This window comes from Eupeodes corollae, chromosome 2 (assembly GCF_945859685.1).
Source record: "Eupeodes corollae chromosome 2, idEupCoro1.1, whole genome shotgun sequence".
NCBI lineage: Eukaryota > Metazoa > Arthropoda > Insecta > Diptera > Syrphidae > Eupeodes > Eupeodes corollae.
The window spans coordinates 25,473,033-25,497,992 of record NC_079148.1 but is presented as its reverse complement, the minus strand read 5'-3'; the positions used below and the strand labels follow the sequence as shown (position 1 = coordinate 25,497,992).

The 24,960-nt window shown below is 29.0% G+C and overlaps 1 protein-coding gene across 2 annotated transcripts in view; it reads left to right on the top strand.

The window, feature by feature from the left end:
* LOC129947535 (Ca(2+)/calmodulin-responsive adenylate cyclase) overlaps positions 1-24,960 on the top strand; it is a 188,252-nt gene that overhangs the window by 144,347 nt on the left and 18,945 nt on the right. For both annotated transcript variants that reach the window (XM_056058129.1, XM_056058128.1), the window contains exons 4-10: positions 4,550-4,723; positions 8,164-8,432; positions 20,587-20,698; positions 20,758-20,885; positions 20,951-21,254; positions 21,435-21,644; positions 24,828-24,932. In XM_056058129.1, the coding sequence (XP_055914104.1) occupies positions 4,550-4,723; positions 8,164-8,432; positions 20,587-20,698; positions 20,758-20,885; positions 20,951-21,254; positions 21,435-21,644; positions 24,828-24,932 (1,302 nt within the window). The remainder of the gene's footprint in view (positions 1-4,549; positions 4,724-8,163; positions 8,433-20,586; positions 20,699-20,757; positions 20,886-20,950; positions 21,255-21,434; positions 21,645-24,827; positions 24,933-24,960) is intronic.

The following is a 24,960-nucleotide window of genomic DNA, read 5'->3' as shown; positions in this document are numbered from 1 at the left end:
GGTGCCTTGACATAAAACAACTTTTAAAAATTGGAATTATTGCAATTTACAAAATTGAACAGCTGCTGAAAATTGGACCTATTCCAATTGCCATTTTAAAGTAAGACCAATTTTTGATAGTTGGCTTTATTCCACGGCACCATACTTAACTACTTACACATTTTTGACATTCGATTTCTCACCTCCACAGATCAATTTGTGTCAGTATTTAGTTCTGTGTATAGCAGTATTTTTTATTTTGACCCAAAACGCAGTTTTGAAACTTCTTCAATTTTCAATTCCTGAAACTATAATTATTGAAACATTGAAGAAATTATATATTTATTAAATCAAAGGCAGTTGTTATGAAGTTTTATTAATTTAATGAAGTAGACAATTTCTTTCAGTGTATACATTTTCTAAACTGATATACAGATATATGCATGAAATATGACATTTATGAGATGCGAGCAATGCTCTTTGTTTAGTGATAAAACAAAAGTCAAACTAACAAAATGTTGAAAAATACATAACTACAACATAATTAGTTTTCTAAAGGTTAAAAGAGAAGATACCTAGTATACTCGTATATGTTTTTACTCACTGTATGTATGCTGTATATTTTAAAAATTTTAATTAATGTATGACGTCTGTGTAAGTTCAATTTAAGGTGCAATGTCTTATGAACTTTAACAACCACAAATGTCAATGTTTTACACACAAAACAAACAGAAATATTCCTTAACGTGGAGATTAGTATTCTTATATTTCAAAGGTATACATATAGAGAGCTATTCAAAATCACTGAACAAAGTGAGAAATGTCATTTCCTTATAATTTCAGAATATATAATAGATTACAAGAAGAAATAGATTTTTAAAAAAATTTATTGCAAGAAATATTTATTTAGAAATATAAAATAAAAACATGATAAAAATTTAATTCGATTTTTGTTTCATTTATCAACCATCAACATTTTTGGAGGAGGTTACATTTTGAGATCATTGTCAGATGAAGTTCGTCCGTGTAATCAAGCCTTGAAATAAAATAAAGTCTCGATTTTTCTTTTGAACTTTGTAAAAAGGAAACAAGTTCATTTTTTTAAACTTAAAAGAGGTGCACTTTAAAGCTCTTGAATGGTATTTAAAAAACTTCAAAAAATAAACAATCAAGTATTAAAACTCTAGACATCGATCGAAATCGAATTTGGAAAAAACTAAATCAGTGGCAAATTTTGTACTTTTATTTGTAAAAATTTCTCCACGAAAAATGTTTTAAAGTTAAATCAATAAAAGATTTTATAAGTCTTGAAAGAAAGTAATTTAATCGAATCGAGTTAATTTCGTCCACTCATATCATTGGTCAACAAAACGACGGTCTTTTTCTGTTGCACAAATAAAACAATACTTTTTTAAATGATTAAGATGTCCCCAATTTTAATTTTATGAAATTCATTAGGTTTTCAAAGTATTTCCTTTTTAAAATTTTAAAGACAACCAGATCCCTTAAAAAGGTCTTTTCGGCCAAAACCATATTATTCAAATTTAAAATGTTATGTACGATTTGTGCAATATTAACGAACTTTTTTGGACATTGACCAATTTTGAGCTTTAACGTTTTATGATTAGAGTGTTATAGTTTTGGATGGAAAACCCTATAGCAAAATAAATTGTATGATAATTGTGCAAAGTACAAAACATTACAGTTTAAATTATTTTGATATCTTACTTAGTTTTTGCGAATTCTCAGAAATTATGAGTATTTACTTGACTCTATATGAAGTTTTGAGTAAATCTTGAATACAATACTTTCATAGTTTTAAATCTTTGGTTTAAACCATCAGCTCAAGTTTTAAAAATTATTTTTATATTTTTCAATGTACAAACTTCAAAAAATTTGACAAGAGCAAATTTACTTTGAATCCGTTTTGCCTTATTCTGTTGAAAAATGTTTTATTACAAATGTTTCAGCGTTTCTTTAAGATTAATTTCAGACTCGTGAAATCTAACAACTTATTACGATTTTTTGAAAACTTTATGAAATGATATGAATATCTCAACTGAATATCGGTGAAAGGGATTATAGATGTTGAAAAGCATCACTAATTTAATAAAAAAAAAATGTTTTTATAAATCAAAAAAACTCAAAAAAAATATTTGTCACCTCGAAAATTTTACGAACAAATACTTAATTTATATCCAAAATAATTTTGTGCAACGAAAAATAACGTTCTTAACATCTGGTAACATTTTGAGAAAATCGAATTGACAGTTTTTTTTATAAAAAATAAAAACCTACAAATAAACATTACTCAAAGTTGATAAAAATTAAATTTCGGCACAAATATCATTTCAAAAATTTAAAATATTGGCTTCGAAACAATTTTATTTCATAAAAAACTAGCGGCTTGGTACGTGCTTCGGTACGTATAAGGCATATTAATAAAAAAGAATTGGGTACTCTTACTATGGTGGGACTATATGGATTAGTCTAAAACAGTTGGAACAGGCAACTTAAAGTTGGCCATGTGAAAAACATTATTCCTCCAAATTGACACCACAAACGTGAAGTGTTTGCCCTTGGGCATATGAATATCGCAAATGATAAACACACAGGATATTGTAATCTTTTGAATTCAAATGGCATATCAGCTGGAATCATAGGGATACGCGGTATTAAACACACTTTTCCTTTTGATTTATCAGTTAAGATTGTAGCTTCAATCAAATTTGGCAATAACTTTTTCACTGCCAATCTGGATCCATTACACAGTTTTGGTGGATTAATGTTACGCAATAATATAATCAAAGAACCAATTTTTAGATTCAAACAATGCGGTGATATATGAATTCTAATCCGATTTCAAAGAATTTAAAAATTTAATTGGATAATTCATTGTCTCATCTTGATTCATAACACTGTCAAATGATTTATATGTCGTGACTACAACTGGCAGTTTCGCTTAAATTTGAAAATTATTGGTATTGATATGAATGTGGATTTTTTTTAAGTATTAGTACAAATTGTTTGCATATGTGAGTATAGAAAGATGTTGATTTTACACCTTTTCAAGATTTTTTTTTTAATTTTCTCTACTTACAAACCTTCTCTGGACTTGAACGAATAATTCAAGACCAAAATTAGCCAAATCGGAAAAGGCATTGTTGAGTTATAACATTACAACGAAAAATGGTATTGATTTTTATATATACCGATATTGTTTTCAACATTTTTAAAATTTTAAAATTGATAGTTTCTTTTATAAAAAATAAAAACCTAAACAAAAAATTACTAAAAGTTGGTAAAATCTACAAAAACTAGTACGCAAATTTGCTAAAAATTGATGTTCGATAGAAAATACTAACTTCAAATTAATTTCATTCATCCAATTTGTACTTGTTTACATAATAAAAAAAAACTTTTAAGAACTGCTGCTGAAATTGGTAAAAATTGTTTAACGATTAAGAATCTCGTTAACAAAAATAGATTTTGTAATCAAACTGTTTCATCAAATGCAAAATATCGTTGGTAAATTTGAATTTCTAAGGATAATTCTTACGGGCAACTTTAAAAAAAAACATGAAAACCTGCAAAACTTTTTACCAAGACAAATCGACATACGGGTTGGGAAGTTCACAGTGTTGGTCGCATCCCAGCCTCTTTTTTGGAATGAAAGTTATATTTTCAATTTTTTAAAATGGCTATAATGAAAGAATCCATATATAGTGTATACAAGACAACCTTTATTTAAAGTTGTTTAGTTCTTGAAACGTACAGAACGTAATAAGGTATACCGCATCTACGTACATACACTGATCTCTCTTAAAACATGGATTTACATTCTAGAGACCATTAAAAAATATCATAATTTGCAGTGTGAGAAATTGGAAGTTAGAAATATTTATTTTGCAAGAAAATTGTGTATTCTACTCAGAAAATCAATTTGTTTTATTACGTGTGAAAAATAAGGTCAGAAAAGCAAACATTTAATATAATTTAAACTATGAACAATAATTAGTATTTTTCATTTGTTAAAATAAAAACTCTTTTATGTTTTTTTTTTAATTTCATTTTACCTAACCTAACTTTAATTTCAAAATGGCTTTAAAGAAATTTAAAAAGGTAAAATACAAGCCCAGCATTATTTGTGTAAGCTTCATCTTAGTAAGGCTTGATAGAAGAAACATTTTATGTAAATATTCTAGCTCATTTTATACTAACATTTATTTTGTATTCTTTAATTAAAATTTACATACAAAATACTAAATAAATCCTTTCAAAAATAAAACGAAATATGTACATCTTTAGACTACAAATTTTACATGCATTTAGGAAGAAATATAAATTTAAATTTAATAATCATATGTTTTCATAGAATGTGTATTTTATGAGCAGTAAATAAAGTTACACTCACAGAATCTCTCTCTTTTGTTATTATTTATTATTATTATTATTTTGTATTGACATTTATTATTTTTCTTATTAAATATTGAAAATTTTAATTATTTTGGTATGAAAACTTATTTTATATTCATGTTCGTACTATACTCGTATCTGTAAACATTTTCAGGTCATGGCTGAGGGTGTTTGGCAAATTGTGTTTGTTGTATTCCTTGCTTACGCAATGTTACCACTTCACATATGGGAAGCTGTTTGCTTCGGGATTATCCTACCGTCCGTGCATATTGGACTGACGGCATATAAAATGTTCACCGATACATTTCGCTATTTGGAATATAATCAGGTCAGTGATGGAATATTTTATAATTATAATAATAATAATAAAATAATAAATTATATATACATACGTACATCAATAAATTGTGTGGTGAACAATTTAATTGAGAATTTATCCTTTTTAGTATTTTGATATAAGCAAAAAGCCAGGTAACACGATGGTTGGCAGAGATGTATCATTATTATCGATATTTTATCCTTTGATATTAATTTATCATCATGCATTTATGGGAATAAAACACAATTTTCTCATTTTCCTTTGGGAAACATAAAACATGCATACAGTTGTGGTCATATTTTAAGCACAAAAACCATTTTTGCCTAAGATTGTGCTTGGGCTGCATCAACCTAGATTTCTTTTCTTTAATGACAGTGACCATTAACTATATAAAACACATATCAATGGGATATAAATGTTGATTTGCTATTGAATTGCTTGCAAATGGACAAATAATTAAGCCATGAAGATGAACTACCATGTAGACTGTAGAAATAAATGCTAAAATCATAAAAAGTTAAACCTTAATTAACGATTTCCTAGAAGCGACAACAAGTGTCAGAAACCACCAAAAACAGAGTATCGCTTAAAAAGATCTTTATAAAATGTAGTGTTTTAAAAATTTTATGCCGTAGAGTGATGAATATATGTTCAAAGTGTTTGGAAATGGTGGAAAACCATAAGTCATTCAGAGCTTCTTTAAATGATTGCATCACTAATCATTTGAGCTTAAAAAGGTTGCAAATTTATCTTCAAATAATTTGACTTCAATCAATTGATTATAATCATTTGAGAAATCATTCTTTGAACTCTTTTAAAGTATCAGCATTCTCTTAAAATCTTTGAATTTCTTTGAAGTTTTCGCATTCCTTACATTTTTCAAAGTTTTTGTGTTCACTTGAAATCTTTGCACTCACTCAAAATCTTTGTATTTAAGTGTTTCAAAGTTAAATTATGATTAACAGTGTATGAATTTTAAACAGCAAGGAATTAAATTATACATTAAATTTCAAGTTAGAAATTTACAAAATAAAAGCTGGTGCTTTTCAGGGCCTCCTTATGAATCCCACACTCTTCCTTATATTTAAACTCAACTTCTAATTCATATTAGATATTTTCAAAATTGTTGCTAAGTGCTAAGAATTTCTCTGACATTCGAAGACATTTATCAGTTCAAGAAATCTTCGTCTCAAACTTGAATATGACATATTTTGCCCCTTTAGATACCAAATCCAACAAAAAGCTTTACAAATTTATAACCTCAACTTTCACAAATGTAAAAATGTTTGGTATTCACTGTTGATTTGCTGCGGATTAGCAGTTGTTTTGACTGCAAACAATGCACCCAACATTTTTTAAAAGAAAAAACAGTTATTCTCTCTATGAGGATGTCAATATTTGTGCATTTAAGTTGTGTACTGCTAAGCAGATAAATTATTTGTGTGGAATAAGATTTTCTGTGTCATAGAAGTTGGCCATAAAAATAGTTGTGCTCTAAATAAAATCCAAGCTTTTTATAATATTCCTTATTTTATAGTATAAACTCTTGAGGTGGGTTGTTGATAATCATTCTATTAGCTTCGAGCAATAGTTTTTTATTCATTAGTGTTTGAATATGGGCTGTAAAACCCTCTGCTCGCCAGATGAAAGGAAATTAGTTTGTCAATTCGAGATCAGGGCAAAGACATACAAATTTATTGCGGAGGTCCTAGACAGATCTCAAAATTTAATAAGAAATTCTTTCAAGCTCAGACCAAAGGAGTACGCAAAAAAAATAGAGGCCGGCAGAAAAAAACATCAGCTACCAATGACCGCCTCAAAATATTTCTAGCTACTTCTAATCCTTTTATTTCGTCAAGGACTATAGGTGCTCAAACTGATAATGTGGTCAGTGCACGCTCGATCCTAAGAAGGGTTAAGAACTCGAACCTCTCAGGAAGAATAGCTGGGAAAGTTAAAGCCTAAGGGCTAGTAAAATAAGGTCTAGAAAATTGTTTGCCTTAAACCATGCTAATTGGAACGAACCAGAGGGCGTACAAAAATGGATAAATATCCTGTGAAGTGATAAAACAAAAGTCAATTTGTTTTTATCGGATTCTGGGCTCAATTTAAGGCGAGCAAAAGGTAGGGACTACCATCCCCGCCATATACAGAAAACTATTATACACACAGGAGGGAATATAATAGTGTGGGGCTGTTTTTTCTGGTACGGTGTAGGTAATATTTTAATAACATCTTAACAAAATACGGATATAGGGATATTTTGGAAGAATTCATGTAACCGTTTTCTGAAGAAAACTCCCACATGCGATGGCACTTTCAGCAAGACAACAATCCTTAACATACCGCAGGTCTTGAAAGATTGGTTTCGAGATAAGCAAGTATCCGTTGTCCCATGGCGAAGCCAATCCCCTGATCTCAATCCTATTGAGAACTTATGGAATGAGCCTAAGCGTAAGTTAGGGGGTCAATATTTCACTAATGGAAACCAATTGTGGGAAGCGGTTCAAAGAGAATGATATTCCATATCTTAATAAACATGCCAAAAGTTAATAGATCCATATGACATCTGTATAGTTATTTTTATAGAAGCAGTGGATGGAATGTTCCAGGCAACAGTTGGGAATTACAATTATTAGGTCAGTTTTATAGTATTTGCTTTGTTATTTTCACGAACGTTCACTTTTTAACATTGTTGGATGCTCATTTTTTTGATAAAGGGCAATTAACAAGTTACTAGTTAGCAGAACAAAAAGAAAAGTTTTACATTTTGCTTAATATTTAGTAAATGCTTGACAATAGATTGTTCAAAATGTTGCCCAATGTTTCGATTGAATTTTTGAAAACACTGAAAAAGGTAACCTTTTTCAGTGGCTTAATTATATGACCACTACTGTTGGTACATTATAATATAATATATATGTATAATATAATAGCTATAACAGTTTTTTATTGTGTTTTATTGGCTAACCTCTTTACAACAACACGCATCAAAAGTATATATTTTAAGGATTTTATATTTATATCAATTTAGCACCGATGCCCCAGAAACCGACCGGCCCCATCAACCCGGCTATATTACCTTAATGCCCACTTTTGTTAAACTTTTCATCTACTGTTTCTGAAAACTTTCCATTTTCAGTAATTTAAAGGACATTCGACTAAATGTTTCATTATACAAGTTGATATCTATTTAAAATATAGACTTACCTTTTCTTCTATAGGGTAGGCCAAAAAGTTTGAATGTAATATATGCAAATGTATGAATAAAATTGTGTCTTCTCTGTGCAAAAGTTTTCAAATAAATTTTAATCCTTTTATCTTTAAAATTCCAGAATTCAAAATTCAATATTATAATTATGTCATTTACTATGTAATCACTTTCTTTCACTTGTTCTACTTTTTTTTCTTTTGCTATGGCCAACAATATAAAAATGAAAAACCAACAGCTTATAGCCAATATTGTGATGTTCATTGGTGTAAATGTTGCTGGTTTAGTGGTTAATATTATGATGGAACGAGCTCAACGAAGGGCGTTCCTTGACACTAGAAATTGTATAGCTGCCCGCCTTGAGATTCAGGATGAAAATGAAAAATTGGAGAGATTATTGTTGTCTGTTCTACCTCAGCATGTTGCAATGCAAATGAAGAATGATATTTTATCACCTGTCGCTGGTCAATTTCACCGAATTTATATACAGAAGCATGAAAATGTCAGGTGAGTTAAATACCTATTTATTTATTAATAAATTTTAAATAAATTATTTACACTCTTACTCTTTTATGTACAAAAATATGATAAAAATTGCAAACATTTATTAATGAAATCGTGATGACAGAATATTTAGTTTTTTTTTGTTTTTCATTTAAAATTTAAAATAAATTTATTTTGAGGAAATAATTTATTTATGTATCTACACGTATGTGTTGTCTTTAAATAATCAAAATTTTCTAGTGCCAAAATTGGTTTTCAATGAAGTGTAGTTAGAAAAAAACTGGCTGGTAAAATTGTTCTGCCTCGGAAATAGAATATTCATGTTTATATATATAATTAATACAAATATTTATTTTATTTACATATATTTAAAAAAATGTTATTAATACAAAAGAAATATGCAAACTAAAAATATAAAAAATTAATAAAGTTAAAAATAAAGTCCTTGCTGTTATAAACGTTTTCGAATAATAAAAAAAAATATATTATTATATGACGTTTTTTAAAATTTAATTTAACTTTTGGATTTATTTCTCATAAGTTTAGTTTGTGCAAAAGCAATCGAAGTATTATTGAAAATTGTATTAAACCAAAATTCTATTTTAAGTTCTGTATTGTGTTAAAAATACAATATTTGGTTAATTTGTTAACAAAGTATCTGTGAAAGGCTAAGCAATATATATTCGTATCATTAATAAAATCAAATACACCCAATTAAAATATTTCTTGCGGCACGTTTTGCTGATTTTCTCAATCTACTCACTTCTTAGTTTTACATTTAGATATTAATTTATCTTTCATAAATCACGCAATTTAATATTTATTTTAATTTAGTACCAACAAAATGGAATCACATGTTCGATTCTAGGCAGTTGTTTTTAAGAGTGTGGAAGTTTTAGAAAATGTTCTTTCAAGGTCGAGTACGAGAGATTTTCTATATTATTTCCAATATTTCGTAATAGTGTTTCTTTTGAATTATATTTTGAATGTGCTTTAGTTCTTTTTGAAGTTTAACTTTCCCATAAAATATTTATATTACAATACAATATTATTTATTTTTATTATTTATTTATCTGTGCAATACCATTCAAATTGTTTTGAGACAATCTCCAAGCACTTTATCGAACATTTCTGGCAGCATCATAGCCATAACTTGAGTAATGTTAGTTGTTAATTCGACAGGAATTCTTTTGTCTGAAACTTCTATTCCAAAAATTGTTTCGCTGATGACAATACCTTATTACTTTCATAACCGTTTTTAGATTCTCATCCTTGCTCTTTGGATGTGAACTATCAAGGGCTGCTTATGATAAGTTCATTAAAATCTGATATTAAAATTATTGCTCAAAATGGAATCAAAAACCATGTAGAATTTAATGCTTCGAAAACTAAAAGCTGTCTTCAGTGGCAAGTCGTAACCCTATCCCAATGATACTATCTATGGGTAATACTTGCATCGAAGAGACCGAACAGTTTTCAGTTATAGCTATGTGCATCGAAAACTGTTTTTAGTGGCAGTACACGAATGTGGAATGCTTTACCACACTTCATATTTTCGTATCATTTCAAATGTGCAGACTTTTAAAATTAATGTGCATCGATATTTCCTTTCTAATCCTATCCTTCCTTAATAATTGCTCGCACTGTGTTGCATAATTATAAGAGTACTCATATCCACTTGAGTGTAATTATCTTTAGTCGGCAAAAAAATGAGGACAAGTTCAATTGCTGTGAACGCTGCATTATCATTAAATTTGGATCATCAACAATCCTTACACTTGTAAGGATGATGCACAAGCCTTAAAACACGAGGAACACTCCACTTCCTTCAAATTTCTTTACAATTTTACTGATTTCTTGCGTAGTTGGTTGTTTATGACCACCTTAATCATCGCTTGATCCGCTTGAATTACGACTGTCGTTTTTCTTAATTTCGACGGAAAGTCCACCATCGACCAAATATTCACACTACGGCAGATCTTGGGAAAAACCCAGGAACTTCAAATCGATACCCACCATCTCTTTTGCGATGGTGGACATCATCTATAGGGAAGAGCTCTACATAGCAATGTCTAGTTTTGGCATCCCTGTCAAACTTATCGATTAGGAAAAGATCTCACCGATGCATTTGATGTTTTAGACAGGTTTTAGACAATGCACTTCTTCAACATCCTTCTGGAAAGCATTGTGCAAAACTTAACCTTAAGCACTAGATCAAAGCGTGATGTCAGTGGAGCGTTTTTGAGCATTGCGACGAAAGCAAAGAAGATGAGTTCAGTGGTCAATGAGGGCAAGACCAAGTACATGCTGTCATCAAAAAAGGACATTGAACAACGACGTCTTTGACGAAACGCACCATGGACAGATGTAACTTTGAAGTAGTTAAGGACTTTGCCTAACTAGGCAGCGCTATAAACACAGACAACGACACCAGCGCTGAAATCAAACGAAGAATAACTCTTGTAAATCGCTGCTTCTTTGGACTTAGAAGGCAATTGAGAGGTAAAGTCCTCTCGCGAGCATCTAAGATCACCATTTATAAGAAACTCATCATCCCGGTTCTCATTTATGTACGAACTGTACGGGCTGTACAGCGACACTGAACTAGTTAACAGAATAAAACCACCTTAAGTAAGTAAGTAATTTTGACGCATTGTCCGACTGCTAAGTGATTTTGAATTGTATATGAAAAATATTCAATAATATTATGACACTTCAAATGACATCTAAGTTTGACAGATGTCAAATGCCACCATTACCAGCTCCAAACCATATGAATTAATTTATAGAATAATATTGAAGATTGGAAATTTCGATTTTAGAAGTTACAAATTATAAACAAGTTGTCTCAGAAATCAATGCTTACGCCTTTCTTGACGCATGTTGATTATAAATATATATAATATAGTCAACACGCATCATAAAAAGCATGAGCATCAATTTCTGAAACAAATTGTTTATAATTTGTAAATTCTAAAATTAAAATATTTTAACCAAATTTAAATTATCGATAATAGCTCCTTGTTTAAATAACTTCTATTTTTCCGAACTTCCTTAAGTTAATGCTCCACTAATTTCCGAAAGAAAAAACTTTTCATTTTCTAAATATCTGCCTCTTAGCAAAAGCAATAAAAACAAAAACTTTTCTCTTTGAAAGAAACTTGAAAATAACAAAAATTACTTATTCACAGTAAATTATATAAGCTCTTCAGTCCAATCAACGAAATTTGATAAATCAGGTCATCCATTTCGATTTGTCCATTACCAACACTGCCTCCTTGCCCAAAAACATTTCTAAACCAATTCCGAAAATCCGTTTGATATCAGACTGATTCTGTATTTTACAAGAATGCGGTTGATTCTACATGAATAGAATAAATTGCTCAAATAATCTCGATCGATACACCAACTATGTACGTAATCAATTCAATTATTTTATTTCTCCTAAAATGCAAAATGCTGAAAGCGAATTTATTTATGTACAAGTAAATGATGCACAGCTATTTCTCTGTGTTCCGCAATTAATTTAAGTTTTAATTCAACTACATTATAATTTTTTCGTACTTTTTGTTTTTCTTGATGATGAATCAGAATTTATAGAGATTTTACCTGAACGAGGGTGAGAGTCCCTTGTCTGCTAAAGCAAATTAAATTAGGTGGCGCCAACACAAAGACACAAGAAAAATGTGTATTTTTAATTGTAAATCATTTTTCCGAGCCAAGTAAGTGAAATTGGAATCTTTTTAACTTGTCCTATAAAATTGGCAAATGTTCAATAATTTACTTCTTTTTTGTTCTTGTTTTCAAAAAATACAATTCTATATTAATGCTGATACACATAAGATTGTGTATTTAAATAGAAGACAATAATCAATTTAAATTATAAATTCAAAGATGACGCAAGGAGATAACTAGATTTGGTATTGTCTGGTATATGGCTAAGTGAATTTCAATTGAGTTTGTGGATAACATAAAAGTTATTAGTTTAATGTTTCCTTTCATGAACCAAAACAAAGTGTTTATGGTATTATAATTTATTTTCAAAATTAAATACAATGACTCGAATGTTTAGGAAAATCAATATATTGCCAGGAATTTTTGACATTTGAACAGAAATTTTTAATTTGGCAATGAATAGGTAGTTTGACTTTTTTGACATTAAATTTGTCAGCATTCGAGAGACATGCCCTGAATCAATTAAAAATACGAAGATTCTTTGCCAAGGCATTAACTTATCATTCGTTGTTCGAATGGACACATTTTTCTTCGCACTTACATTTTATTTGTATTGCTTCTTAAAAAACGAGAGTGATTTTTGAAAAAAAGATGTAAATAGAAACCGAAAGAAAAACATTATGATCAGAGCCTGATGGACTTTTTTCATGTTGTAAAGGGTATTTTATTTTAGACTTGAGGTTTTCAACAAGATATAGAACCCATATAATTTAATGGTATGGTCAAGAACTTAGCTTTATTATAAAAATAAAGGTTTGCCATTATATTTTAAAAATTATTTCAGGAATGTGGCTTAAGCGGCTTATTTGAATCAATTCCAGCCCAATTTTAGACCACTGTTCAGCCATTGGGAGTCATAAGTCAGCAATTACGAACCGAATATTCTTTTTTAAGGCATCAACGGTCTCGAACTTATCTAAGTAGACAAAAGACTTCACATAACCCCACAAAAAACTAGTCCAGCGAAGAGGATACGCCACAGGCCTACGATACGAGATAATGTGCTCACCAAAAGTTTCCTTAAATAAATTAATTGTTTCTATACTTGGAATCATTATTATAAATTTTATAATACGTTTGCTTGATTTACAAACGTCGTTCAGGAGGAAGGATTTTTACTATACTGAGCATGATCCAACTGACAGCTGTCAAACCCAAATGTGGAAAAAGTATTGCCAGATTAAAAGAACATGCGCCTAAAACAAATCCGCTATTTAAATAGCCTTCTTATGCTTTTAATTAAATCACTATCTGAAACTTGTCTGCATGAATCCTATATTTCCAAATTTGGAAATTTTTTTCAAGTCACATAAAATTAATAATTAGAACACATTTTTTAAAACGTTTTGTTTCAAGAACGGTATCTTTGTTAAAAGTTATCGGGTTTAAAAATTATTTTTTTCAAATTATCTTTACTGAACAGGCATTCACAATATACTTTGCACGGGTCCAAAATTCTGAAAAACAAATGGATTTTTGTGAAAAAAATGAAATATTTGTTGAATAGTCCTTGTTTTTAGTTTCAAGTTCAAAAATGTGGAAATCATTTGAGAATTTAATTATTTAAATCGGAAATGGGATTTAAAGGATAAGTTTGAGATCAATTGGCTTATTACTGCAGGAAATTGACTACAAAATCAAAAATCCATGTTTTTCCCATTTTAAGAGGAAGGGATTTCAGAAAGAACCAAACAAAACTTTAAAAATGTGTTTCCTTAATTTTGTTAAAAAGTCTTAAATATCTCTTACTCTTAAGAGAAGGATAAGAAGGGAACTTATTTTTCAATTAGCATCTTAATATTAATGAAATCATAAATACGCCCCATTTATGTACACCACTCGTATATTTCGTATTTCCTTCCTGTGAATGAAAACGAAAGCATTCCATTGTTTTTTTCAAGATTAAAAACTAATTTATTTATAATCGAAAAACAAGCCCACTCAAAACATTCGAAATTTTATAATATTGACAGCAAAATTAATAGGAGCAACACATGAACTGTTATGCAATCAATTTGCTTTGTTTGTGTTAATAATCCTTGAATGTATACACATACATATTGTGTTGTATACCTAACCTGAATAACGGTAGACAGTATATAAATAATGTTTTTGTCTGTAGGAAAATACAAACAAAAATAAAAACAACAAAAGGAACTTAAAGAACGAATAAACCTGAATACCTTGGAACATCCCAGGTCAGGATACTCGTATAGAGGTATAGGAAGTAGCGAGGATATTTTATACAAAAGGCTCTCTAATAAACAACCCAAAAGGTCAAGATAAACATTAATTTTTGGAGGTTAAGAACTTTAGATAGGTTGCTATTTTAAAAGTTCAACCTAGATTGGTTTTTGTCTTTTTTATAGGGAAAACCAACAATGGACAAAAATCAACACTTGTTATTTTTAAATACTCATTTTTTCAATGGTGTTAAAAATTTGAGACTTTTCCAGCTTAAATTTGAAAGTTTTTTGATGGGCCTTGGGCCTATTTAATTGCAACAATTAAGTTATGGAAGTTTATTCTAAAGTACTTTTCAGGATACGGAAATAAAAATAACAATAGTACTTACTGAAATATTTGCCATATCATGATACTTCAATATTGAAATGAAAAAGTTGTAATTATGATGTGTTTAAAGTAGATTCACCTCAATTATATTGTGTCCGGTGGTGGTAGTGACGAGAGTAACCTTATCACCTTTTCATTATTAACATGAATGTAAAGCAATGAATCCGTGATTAATTAACTTTGCACTCAAAATGTTAATTTCACATCATGACCTTGTAATATATTAACGATCTGTTTTTTTAAATGGTATGATTAATTTTTATTAGTTGGAATATGTCTGTTGTCTCGACCATATCCATATAAAAATTAAATTTTTAAAACAACGAGTGTATGGGCTACAGAGGTTAATGAAAATGATGTAAATACATTAATTAGTGAAAAATACGATTTAATTTAGAGTTGAAATCGAAAAGCAACATCATGTTTACATATACCATAATTAAGATGATAAGCATTTCTTAAATTATTAAGCTTGTTTGCATGTTTGATTTGCATGTAGAGGGAAAATTTACACCCTTATCTGTCATTTGATAATGACCAATATTTCATCAAAGATATTAATTGACCAATTTTCGCTACAAATTTTTCTAAAATAAGAGTAAATTTTGAGTTCAATTGCCTTTATTTAATATTTACAAAAATCGGGTATATAGACCATAACATAAGTATGAACAAAAATATAGGGTTGCTTATATCCTTTCCCGATTGATATGTTGTCTATTTCAATGAGGTATGAGGAGTAAATATACCATCATTTATTATTTAATTGATTTTTGGTCAAACGAAAGATTTATTTAACTGTATTTTAAAGGGTTTTCTGCGTTTAAGGTGTTAAGTTTTTCGTAGGTGTAGAAAATTGATTCCTTGTGTTATTTAGGTTATTAAATTATCAGTATAATATCATAAGCTTGCCTAACCAAAGGTTGGCATTACCTAGGGTTATATTTTTAAAATTTTACATTTACATTTTTAATTTTACTTTTTACTTTTTATTAAGTCGATTTTTGTTTCAAATGAAAGAACATTTAAATACCCTTCTTATAGCATATAGTTGCCTAGCCAAATGTTGGCCCATTCCTGGATTGCCTGCATTTGAGATGTTAAGTCCTTACCAAGGGTCAAGTACTTATTGTTATTGTTCTGTTATTTTAGTTGTTTTAGTGTCATTGATAAAATATTCGTCATTATCAAATGACAAATAGTTCAGATATTCCTTCTTCGTATTTTAAACTATTATATATTTGGAAATCTCTTAATTTCAAGTTATTACTTGATATGTCGAAATTTTAAAATATAGGCTTCCCTTAAATAGGAAAATGGTCTAGGAATAGAAAAACTATTGAAAAAAAATTGATTTTGAATAATTTATGAACAATCGATCAACAGACATCAAAATACTATGCTTAAAAATTAAAATGGCAACAGGACATTTATTTCTTGTATCAGAATATATACCTCAAAGCTTCAAGAACGAGGTTTATGAAAATCTAAACAACTATATAGAAAGTATTTATATCCTTTAGGAGCCTGAAGACTGGTTGTTGGTGATTTTAATATACCCAATCTCAATTGGATTCAAATTGACGATGATAACTTCAACGTTCCAATAAACGCGTCATCTTCAAACGAGTTTTTAATAACAGATGGTATATCTTCATGTGGCTTAAGTCAACTAAACGGTGTGAAAAAACGTTTTGGAAAAAAAACTCGATCTGGTATTTTTTTCCGAACCCATATGCTCTGAAGCAGCTGTGATTTCATAATTGTAGACGAAGATCGCCATCATCCTGCATTAGACATAGCACTTAATTCAAACATGGCTTCATCTCATATGCTATCTATTAACAACAAACTAGAATTCAACTTTAGTAGGTGCAATTTTGAAAACTTTTTTAATTTATTATGTACGATCAATTGAAATCACTTATTTTGTAACTTAAGTATTGACGATATGTGTAAATTTTTTTATTTAACTCTTTTTGACTATTTCTACAAAACGATTCCATTTAAAAAGACTTGAAATAACTTGAGTGTTCCACCATGGTTGGATTCTCACTTTAAAAACTTAAAAAACAAAAGAAACAAAGCTTGGATAAAGTACAATCAAACAAGAACTGATGATGATTATAGGACGTTCATTACAATAAAATAACTTTTCACTGACTATTCTAACATCCTATATGATGACTACATTCAGAAAATTGACCTAAACCTGATAGTTTTTGGAAATTCGTTAATCGTAAGGAGAAAAAATGTGGCTACCCTAACTTAATGACTGATTCGACACCAAATTGTAATGAGCCAAGAATAATTGCAAACATGTTTGCAAACTACTTAAAAGATGCTTTTGTAGTTTATAATACTATTAGTTCTCCTAACACATCTACCACTGTTATAAATTCCCCCCACTTAAATTCTATCATTTTCGTTATAAGTGAAGATACTGTCCTTAATAGTATCATACAACTTGATGAAATTTAAGTCCTGCTCCCGACGGTGTACTATCATCCATTTTAAAGAAATGTGCTGCGTATTTAGCACACCCGTTATGTGTTCTTTTCAACATGTCTTTAAGTAACTCGCTGTTTCCTTTTATCTGGAAGAGCTCCTACATAATACCAGTACACAAAAAAGGTCCTAAAAACGAAATAATGAACTACCGACCTATTGCTTACTATCTGTGATACCTAAACTATTTGAATCAGTCGTATGTGGAGTCCTTTCTTTTCACTGTATTTCAATTATCTGTGATAACCAGCATGGTTCTGTTAAAAAGCGTTCAACTGTTACTAATCTGTTTAACTTTACGTCCTTTTGTTTAGATGTTTTTGAAAAACGTGAACAAGTAGATTGTATCTTTACTGATTTCAGCAAGGCCTTTGATAAGGTCATAAAACATTACTTTTAAAACTATCACAGTAAGGTTTTAACGACAGTTTCTTAAACTGGATCACCTCATATTTGCAAGATAGACGTTATAGTGTTAAATTTAGTAATGAGTATTCAAGTTCATTTGTTGTGAATTCCGGTGTCCCCCAGGGTAGTCAGCTTGGTCCTATTCTATTTGTTTTATTTATAAATCACTTGGTTTCGATCATACAAAATGCATCTATCCTAATATAGCTGATGATATTAAAATTTAAAACAAAAATTAACTCTACATCTAACTGTCTTCTCGTGCAAGAAGACGTAATATTATTCAGGAAATAGTGCAATAATAATCGTCTTGTTTTGTTTTGAATGTTGACAAATGTACAACCATGAGTTTTACACGCAAAATAGTTCCAATCGTTTTTAGTTACTTGTTTGATTTTTGTCCTTTAAGTAGAGTACATGTATTTTCTGACTTGGGCGTTGTCTTAAATCCTAAACTAACATTCAATGAACATATTGACTTCATAGTTAAAAAACAAATAGAGTTTTATTAATATGTTTTGAAATTACTTTTTGTTTCATTTGTGAGACCAGCCCTGGAATATGCTTGTACAGTGTAGTCACCTTACTACGCCGTACACGTCACAAGACTCGAAGCCATTCAGAAAAGAGTTGTACGTTATTGTCTACGATCCCTTCCGTGGTTTCATAACATTCAACATTAGCGCCTTATTTACAAGGACTTTCTCTAATAAATCTTCCTTCTTTGACAAATCATAGGATGTATTTATAATTTTGTTTTATTGTTGGAATAATAAACGGACACATTTCATCACCATCAGTTCTTGGTAGTTTAACCTTTAGTTTTAGTCGTTCAAGTATAAGGCCCAAGAAACCATTGAATACTAATTTTAGCAGATCAAACTATGGTGTACATAGACCCTTAAATCAATTAATTGAAATTTATTATGAATTTTACTCTTTTATTAATTCACCAAATGATAATATAAAAAGTATAAATTGCGAATTAAAATTTTTTAACATTTTTCTAGTTTTAGTTTTTAGATTTTAAGTATATATTAAGAATTGTTAACGTTAGTATTTAACAAATTATAAATAAACAATGAATTGAATATTTAAGAAAATTTACACAATAAGAAAATTACAAAAGCAAACATTGCTTGGTAATGTAACGTGATAACAACATAATACAAACTGCTCTCCTAATTTTCAATTACGAAACGTATGTACATATGTGCGTAAATTGTTAATTGTTTATGGAACGGTCAAGACTTTTACATTTTGTAAATTATTTTATAAACTACACGAGTATTTCTAAAATTCCAAATTTGAGAAAAGTATTCCCAATCGATTTGTTCGAAAAAAAAACACTTACTTTTCCAACCATATTCTGCTATCTGTACGCCAAATCTTTAATTGTTAATATCGTTTTACCTAAGCTGCTCCAAATTCCGAAATAGTACTCCAAATGTTTTCCAAATTATTTACATACAAAAAATAAAATTCCTGACTTAGTGCTGCTAACTATGGTGGTTCTACATTTTGTATCATTTTTCAATACATGAACATTTTCAAGATGCACATTGAAAAATGAAAAAACCCAAAAGTATTCCTATTTTAAAATTTGTTATTATTATACACAAAAATTCATATTTGAACATCTATTTAAAAAATAATATAGTAACATTTTATAGATGCTCAAAATTTTTGTACAATAACTTAGCGTATTGTAATAATGTAGTTTTCAAATTTTAAAAAGAAAATAATAAATACATAAACTTTTACAAAGTTATAAGAAAATCCTGTATTGAGTAACTATAAGATATTTGAATAAAAGAAAGTGTTACATTGTTCATAATTTTTGTATAGTATTCACTAAAACAAATTTTTAACCTTAAAGTCCCAAACAAAGATCAAATAACATAGAAATTTCAGTTCACTTAGCCAAATTTTTCCTTGAAAGAGACATGTTTTGAATACAATAAGTTTATCGATTTATACTAACGAAATAGTTGAAATAGTTTAAATTAAATACAATGTTTCAAAAGTTAAGTTTCTTACGAGTAAAAACAAAAATGTATTTACAAAATAGTACCTGAACGACACAGTGATCACATGATATTTATAAAATAAAGGGTTGAGGTTCGACTTACTGTATTTCAAAACTACATAAATGTACGTATCTGCACAAAATACTGTAAATCAAAATTTTTTAAACGGGCTGAAAAAAATAGGGTGAGGTTGATTTAAAATTAAATAAAACACGAACATGTGAAAGTGAAGATAAAACTTGTATTATTGGTTAAACAAATCAATGTATAGCATTAAGTTCTTGAAAATTATATCGTGTAAATGTTGGTTCATTCGGAAAATAAATATACATCCTGATTAGCCGTTTTTTTTGAAAAAATATGAAATAATGATTCTACCAGCCAATTGTTCTGATTTCCAATAAATAATACTCAATTCAAGTTTCTTTTCACATAGCCCCAAATACTCAGGTTTTACTTTTATACAAGCTTTTAAAAGAATACAATCTCTTGGAAATGCAATCATTATGAATCGTTTATTGAATTAAATTTAAGGATTGCATTAATTTATTTTATCTAAATATTGAGACTTCAAATTTTACAATCCCCAATTAAAAATAATGCAACCATTTTTTCTCGAATCAATTATTTGATAATTCATGATTTCTTTGAATTAATTTGAACTTTTTTTTATTCAATTGAAGTCTTTGCATTCATCTTTATATTGAAGTCATACAAGATTGCATTCCCAAAAGATTGCGTTTTTATACAAGCACCAAAAAATAAAAACCAAATAGTTGCCGTATTTTAATAATTATTTTAGACTTATTTTTAAATATTAACTTACATTGTTGTTTTTAAAAGCAACACATATTTCACTTATGGAGCATTTAATGGAGTAAACTATTCTACTTTCATTTCAGTATTTTATTTGCTGACATTGTTGGTTTTACTGTATTAGCCTCGCAATGTAGTGCCCAGGAATTAGTAAGACTGCTTAATGAACTGTTTGGACGTTTCGATCAATTAGCTCAAGTAAGTTTCAAATTTCTTTCTAATTTCAGTAATAAACCTTTTATTTAATATTTATTAAGGACAACCACTGTTTGAGAATAAAAATCTTAGGAGATTGCTATTATTGTGTATCTGGCCTTCCTGAACCTCGCAAAGATCACGCAAAATGTACTGTAGAAATGGGCTTGGACATGATTGACGCTATAGCGTAATAAAATCAATTTATATTATTTTAACACCTTATAGATTCTTTGTTTTTTTTTTTTAATGTAGAACTGTTGTTGAAGCAACAGATGTTGTACTTAACATGCGAGTTGGGATTCATACTGGTCGAGTGCTGTGTGGAGTACTTGGTCTCCGAAAATGGCAGTTTGATGTGTGGTCAAATGATGTGACACTTGCTAATCATATGGAATCTGGCGGCGAACCTGGAAGAGTTCATGTAACTCGGGCAACACTTGACTCCCTCTCCGGGGAGTACGAAGTCGAAGCCGGCCATGGCGATCAGAGATCCTCCTATTTGCGAGATCAAAATGTCGACACTTACTTCATCGTGCCACCGCCATATAGGAGAAAGGTAAAGTCCTTTCTTGTTTTTGGTAGGCTAGACAATATCATTCAAGAATGAGTTGTTGAATAAAAACGCTAGTATTTTTTAATTTATTTATAATCTTGGTCTTGATCGAATTTGTTAATTGCTCTTTTAATTCTGCTTAATTCATCTCATGTAAATTTTTGTTTTTTTATTTACTTTCAGCCATTAATGCTTAACACTTTAGGTGTCCGCTCGGCACTTGTTAGTCGTCGTAAGCTTTCATTTCGCAATGTATCAAATGTTGTTATGCAACTTTTGCACACAATTAAGTTTTCGGAACCAGTTCCGTTTTCAAACATTGCGACCGGATCGTTTCCATCGTCGGCCGGAAGTACGGCTGGTACAAATGCCAATGACAAAAGCAGTCGAAAGGTAATTTTGCCATTGTTCTCTCACATAATCTACACAAAATCCCCCCTCCCAAAAAGAAAACTAGACTGTTTATGTAAATAGTGTAATAATAATTCAAATTAATTAAAGTAATAACAATAATTTATTATTAAAGTAATTTAATATTAATTTTAAGGCAAAAAAAAAAACAAAGTAAATAAAACTTTTAATATTCAGTAGATGCTAAATATGGATCAATACTTAACTCGAGTCAATATTTAACTCGAACCGTTTTGATCAAGTTAATTTATTTTTAACTTTTATATGCATGTGCATTTTTTTGTAAATAATTTGTTATTAAAAATTTACACAATCGGGAAATATAATATAAAACAAAAGAAAAAAAACTAAATTTTAAATAAAATTTTGCTTAAAAATAAAAAAAAAATGAATTTAAAGCAAACAGAAAGAAGTTAAATTTAAAACCAAACAAAAAAATATTTTATTTTGTAAATTTATTTTTCTTTTTTTTGTTTTTTGTTTATTTCCAGGAAGCGGTAAGTTTAGTGTTTTTAATGAAATTATAAATATTGACAAACATTTTCGAAAAGAACATACAAATGAAAACGTTTGTTAATATGTTTGTAGTGTACATTGAATTTTCTTTGAAAGTTATTTAAAGGACAAATTATAATGAATGATGTAGTTTTCGTTAGTAAGGCGATTAGTTTTAAGTTTAAGCAATAAAATATTACTAACAATAATTGGCTGCGTTATTTGTGTGGATAATTGGTAAAAATTAAAGCAAAATTACCGTGTAATTAAATTGTTTGCATTAATATATAAAAACAACAATGTTTTGGACTTTTAATTTTTTGTGTTGTTTCTGTTTTGTGTTAACTTAAAACAAATGGAATCAATAAATAAATCCAGGGTTAAAAATAGCCTTTAAAATAAGATTAATTTGTGTTAAACCATTTTGCTTCAGATGCAAATCAATTCGGGGTGAACATTATATAAACAATCTAATTCAACTCAAAGTTAACGTTGAGGTTGCTAAATTCCAACTTGAATTTAAGGCTGCTACATATGTGTCAAAAATAGAAAGCTATTAAGATATTGTTACACGGTTAACGTAAATTGTCAACGCGTTAACTATCTGACATCACAAAAAATCAAAATTTTCTGTGTCAACGTTCACAATTAATGTCAATGCTCATAACGTTGACTATCACACGAATGGCACCCTTCTGTCAATGCTGTCCTAAAATGCCTTGACGCAAAATGTTGTCAATCACACGATTTCAAAAAATGAATGTGTATAACATTCAACGTGAAATATAAAATTAATTATTTAGGTAAAGAAATAAGTTGTCGTGAAATATGACCATCTTTAGAAAATTTGCCTCATTGTACTTTACAAAATTTAACGTGTTGATAACATTTTTCGCTCATGATCATACGACGTGACACCCTTTTGACATCAACTCGTTGACCGTTTACGTTGACCGTCTAATAAACGCTTTAAAGTTTAAAAATGTAAAACTTCAAAAATCCATAAAAATAAAACAATATTTGGATGGTTCCGTTCAGGAATAAAAATGAGAGTAAAAATAAATTACGGAATATAAAAATAAAATTCAAGTGGAACTTAATTTCTATGCATACATATGTATGTATATGCATTCTTGAAAATGTATTTTACGACAATTTTAAGACACTATTATATGGAGTTCTCCGTCAGTGGAATTATTATCAATGTAGTTGTTAAATTTGCTTAAATTGTTTTTCGCAATACACTTTAAATAAACCAAATTATTTATTCAAAACTGCGTATTTAAAGAGGTTTTATTTTTAAAATCAAACAAAAAAACTAAAAAAATTAATCACACTTTAAAATTGTTGTAGCAGAGAAAAGTAGAACTGTCAAAAAATTTTAATTAGCGTTTTAAGAGAACTTAATGAGAATTCAAAATTGAATAAACAATATAAACTAGGCCCTAGTTCTCTACGACCCCTATTTTTTTAACACAAATTAACAAATTTCTGCTTTGTCCATTTTATTCTCAAACAGACCCCCCCTTAAAAGTGATTCCACCTCTTTAGCTATGAATGCCCTCTTGTTGTGGTTTCGCAGAAAAATTGTAGCTAATTTTTAAACGCCATCTGTTGTTCTTTTTGTCAAAGAAACTAAGGACATCTATTGTTATAAAGTTTGACAAAATAAACAAAAATCAAGTTCAAAAGTTTCGTCATCATAAATGAAACCAAAGTTGGCTACTAGAAGTCCCTATCTTTTAGGAAAAAAAAGTCGCTAAATGCGCTGTCACTTCATTTTTACTGTCAAATCTTCTTTCATCTTGGGGAAAACATTTTCAATATTCTGAATTTTGATTAAACGGCTCATTTCATCCATCATCCAGGAATGAGGTATTAACTTCAAATGTCAAACGAGAAACATCTGTCAGTGTTGAAATAACCTTTGAATTAAAAAGAAACCACTAGATGGCTTATTTATGAAATGTCATTTATAAATTTCACTAGTGAGACTTACGTTGCTTTTTTATTCCTAAAGTATTTCAACAGACCAGATAAAATGTATTTTAATTCCTTTTTAATTACTCGAATACTTCAAAACCAACTTTTAACTTCATCATGACTTTTTTGTACTTGAGGAATTTTAAAAGTACTTAAGTACAAAAGAAATTGAAGTTTGTACTAAATAAACAATTAAATGAGTAGAATTTTTGTACGGTACTATGTCCTGGAATTGGTAGTTAAAGTTTTCATTCTATACGAGTTATACTTAAGTATCAATACTCTTTATTACTTGTAGAGGTTTGGTTGACTTTAATCATTACAGTGCATTAGAAAATGTAATTAAAATGGGTCTGCAGAGTATAGAACCTAGTAATACAATTTAAGGAAAAAATTTCCATTTGTTTTCTTTCTAATTTTGTGTGTGTTTTGATTTTTGTTTTGTGTTTAAAAATTAAAATCAAACGAAATTAATCGCTTTAACATGTTTTTAAAAAACTTTGTGTTAGCATAGTAAATTTGTGTTTTTTGTTTTATTTTTAATGATATGTAAATATATTATTTATAACATAAACATAGTTTATAAATAATGAAAATTTACGGTATGATGTTATTCGAGTATATTATATATAATTGACTCGTGTTTTTTTTCTATTTTTGTTTTAATTTAAAATTTAATTTTTATAGGTTATGCGGCTGCAAAGAATATTACACGCACCGACAACACCCGGTGCGAGTGTAACAGTTTCAGTAGGAACGTCAAACACAATAACTAATAATAGCCAAACTAAAGTGAGGGAATAAATTTAATTGTTTTTTT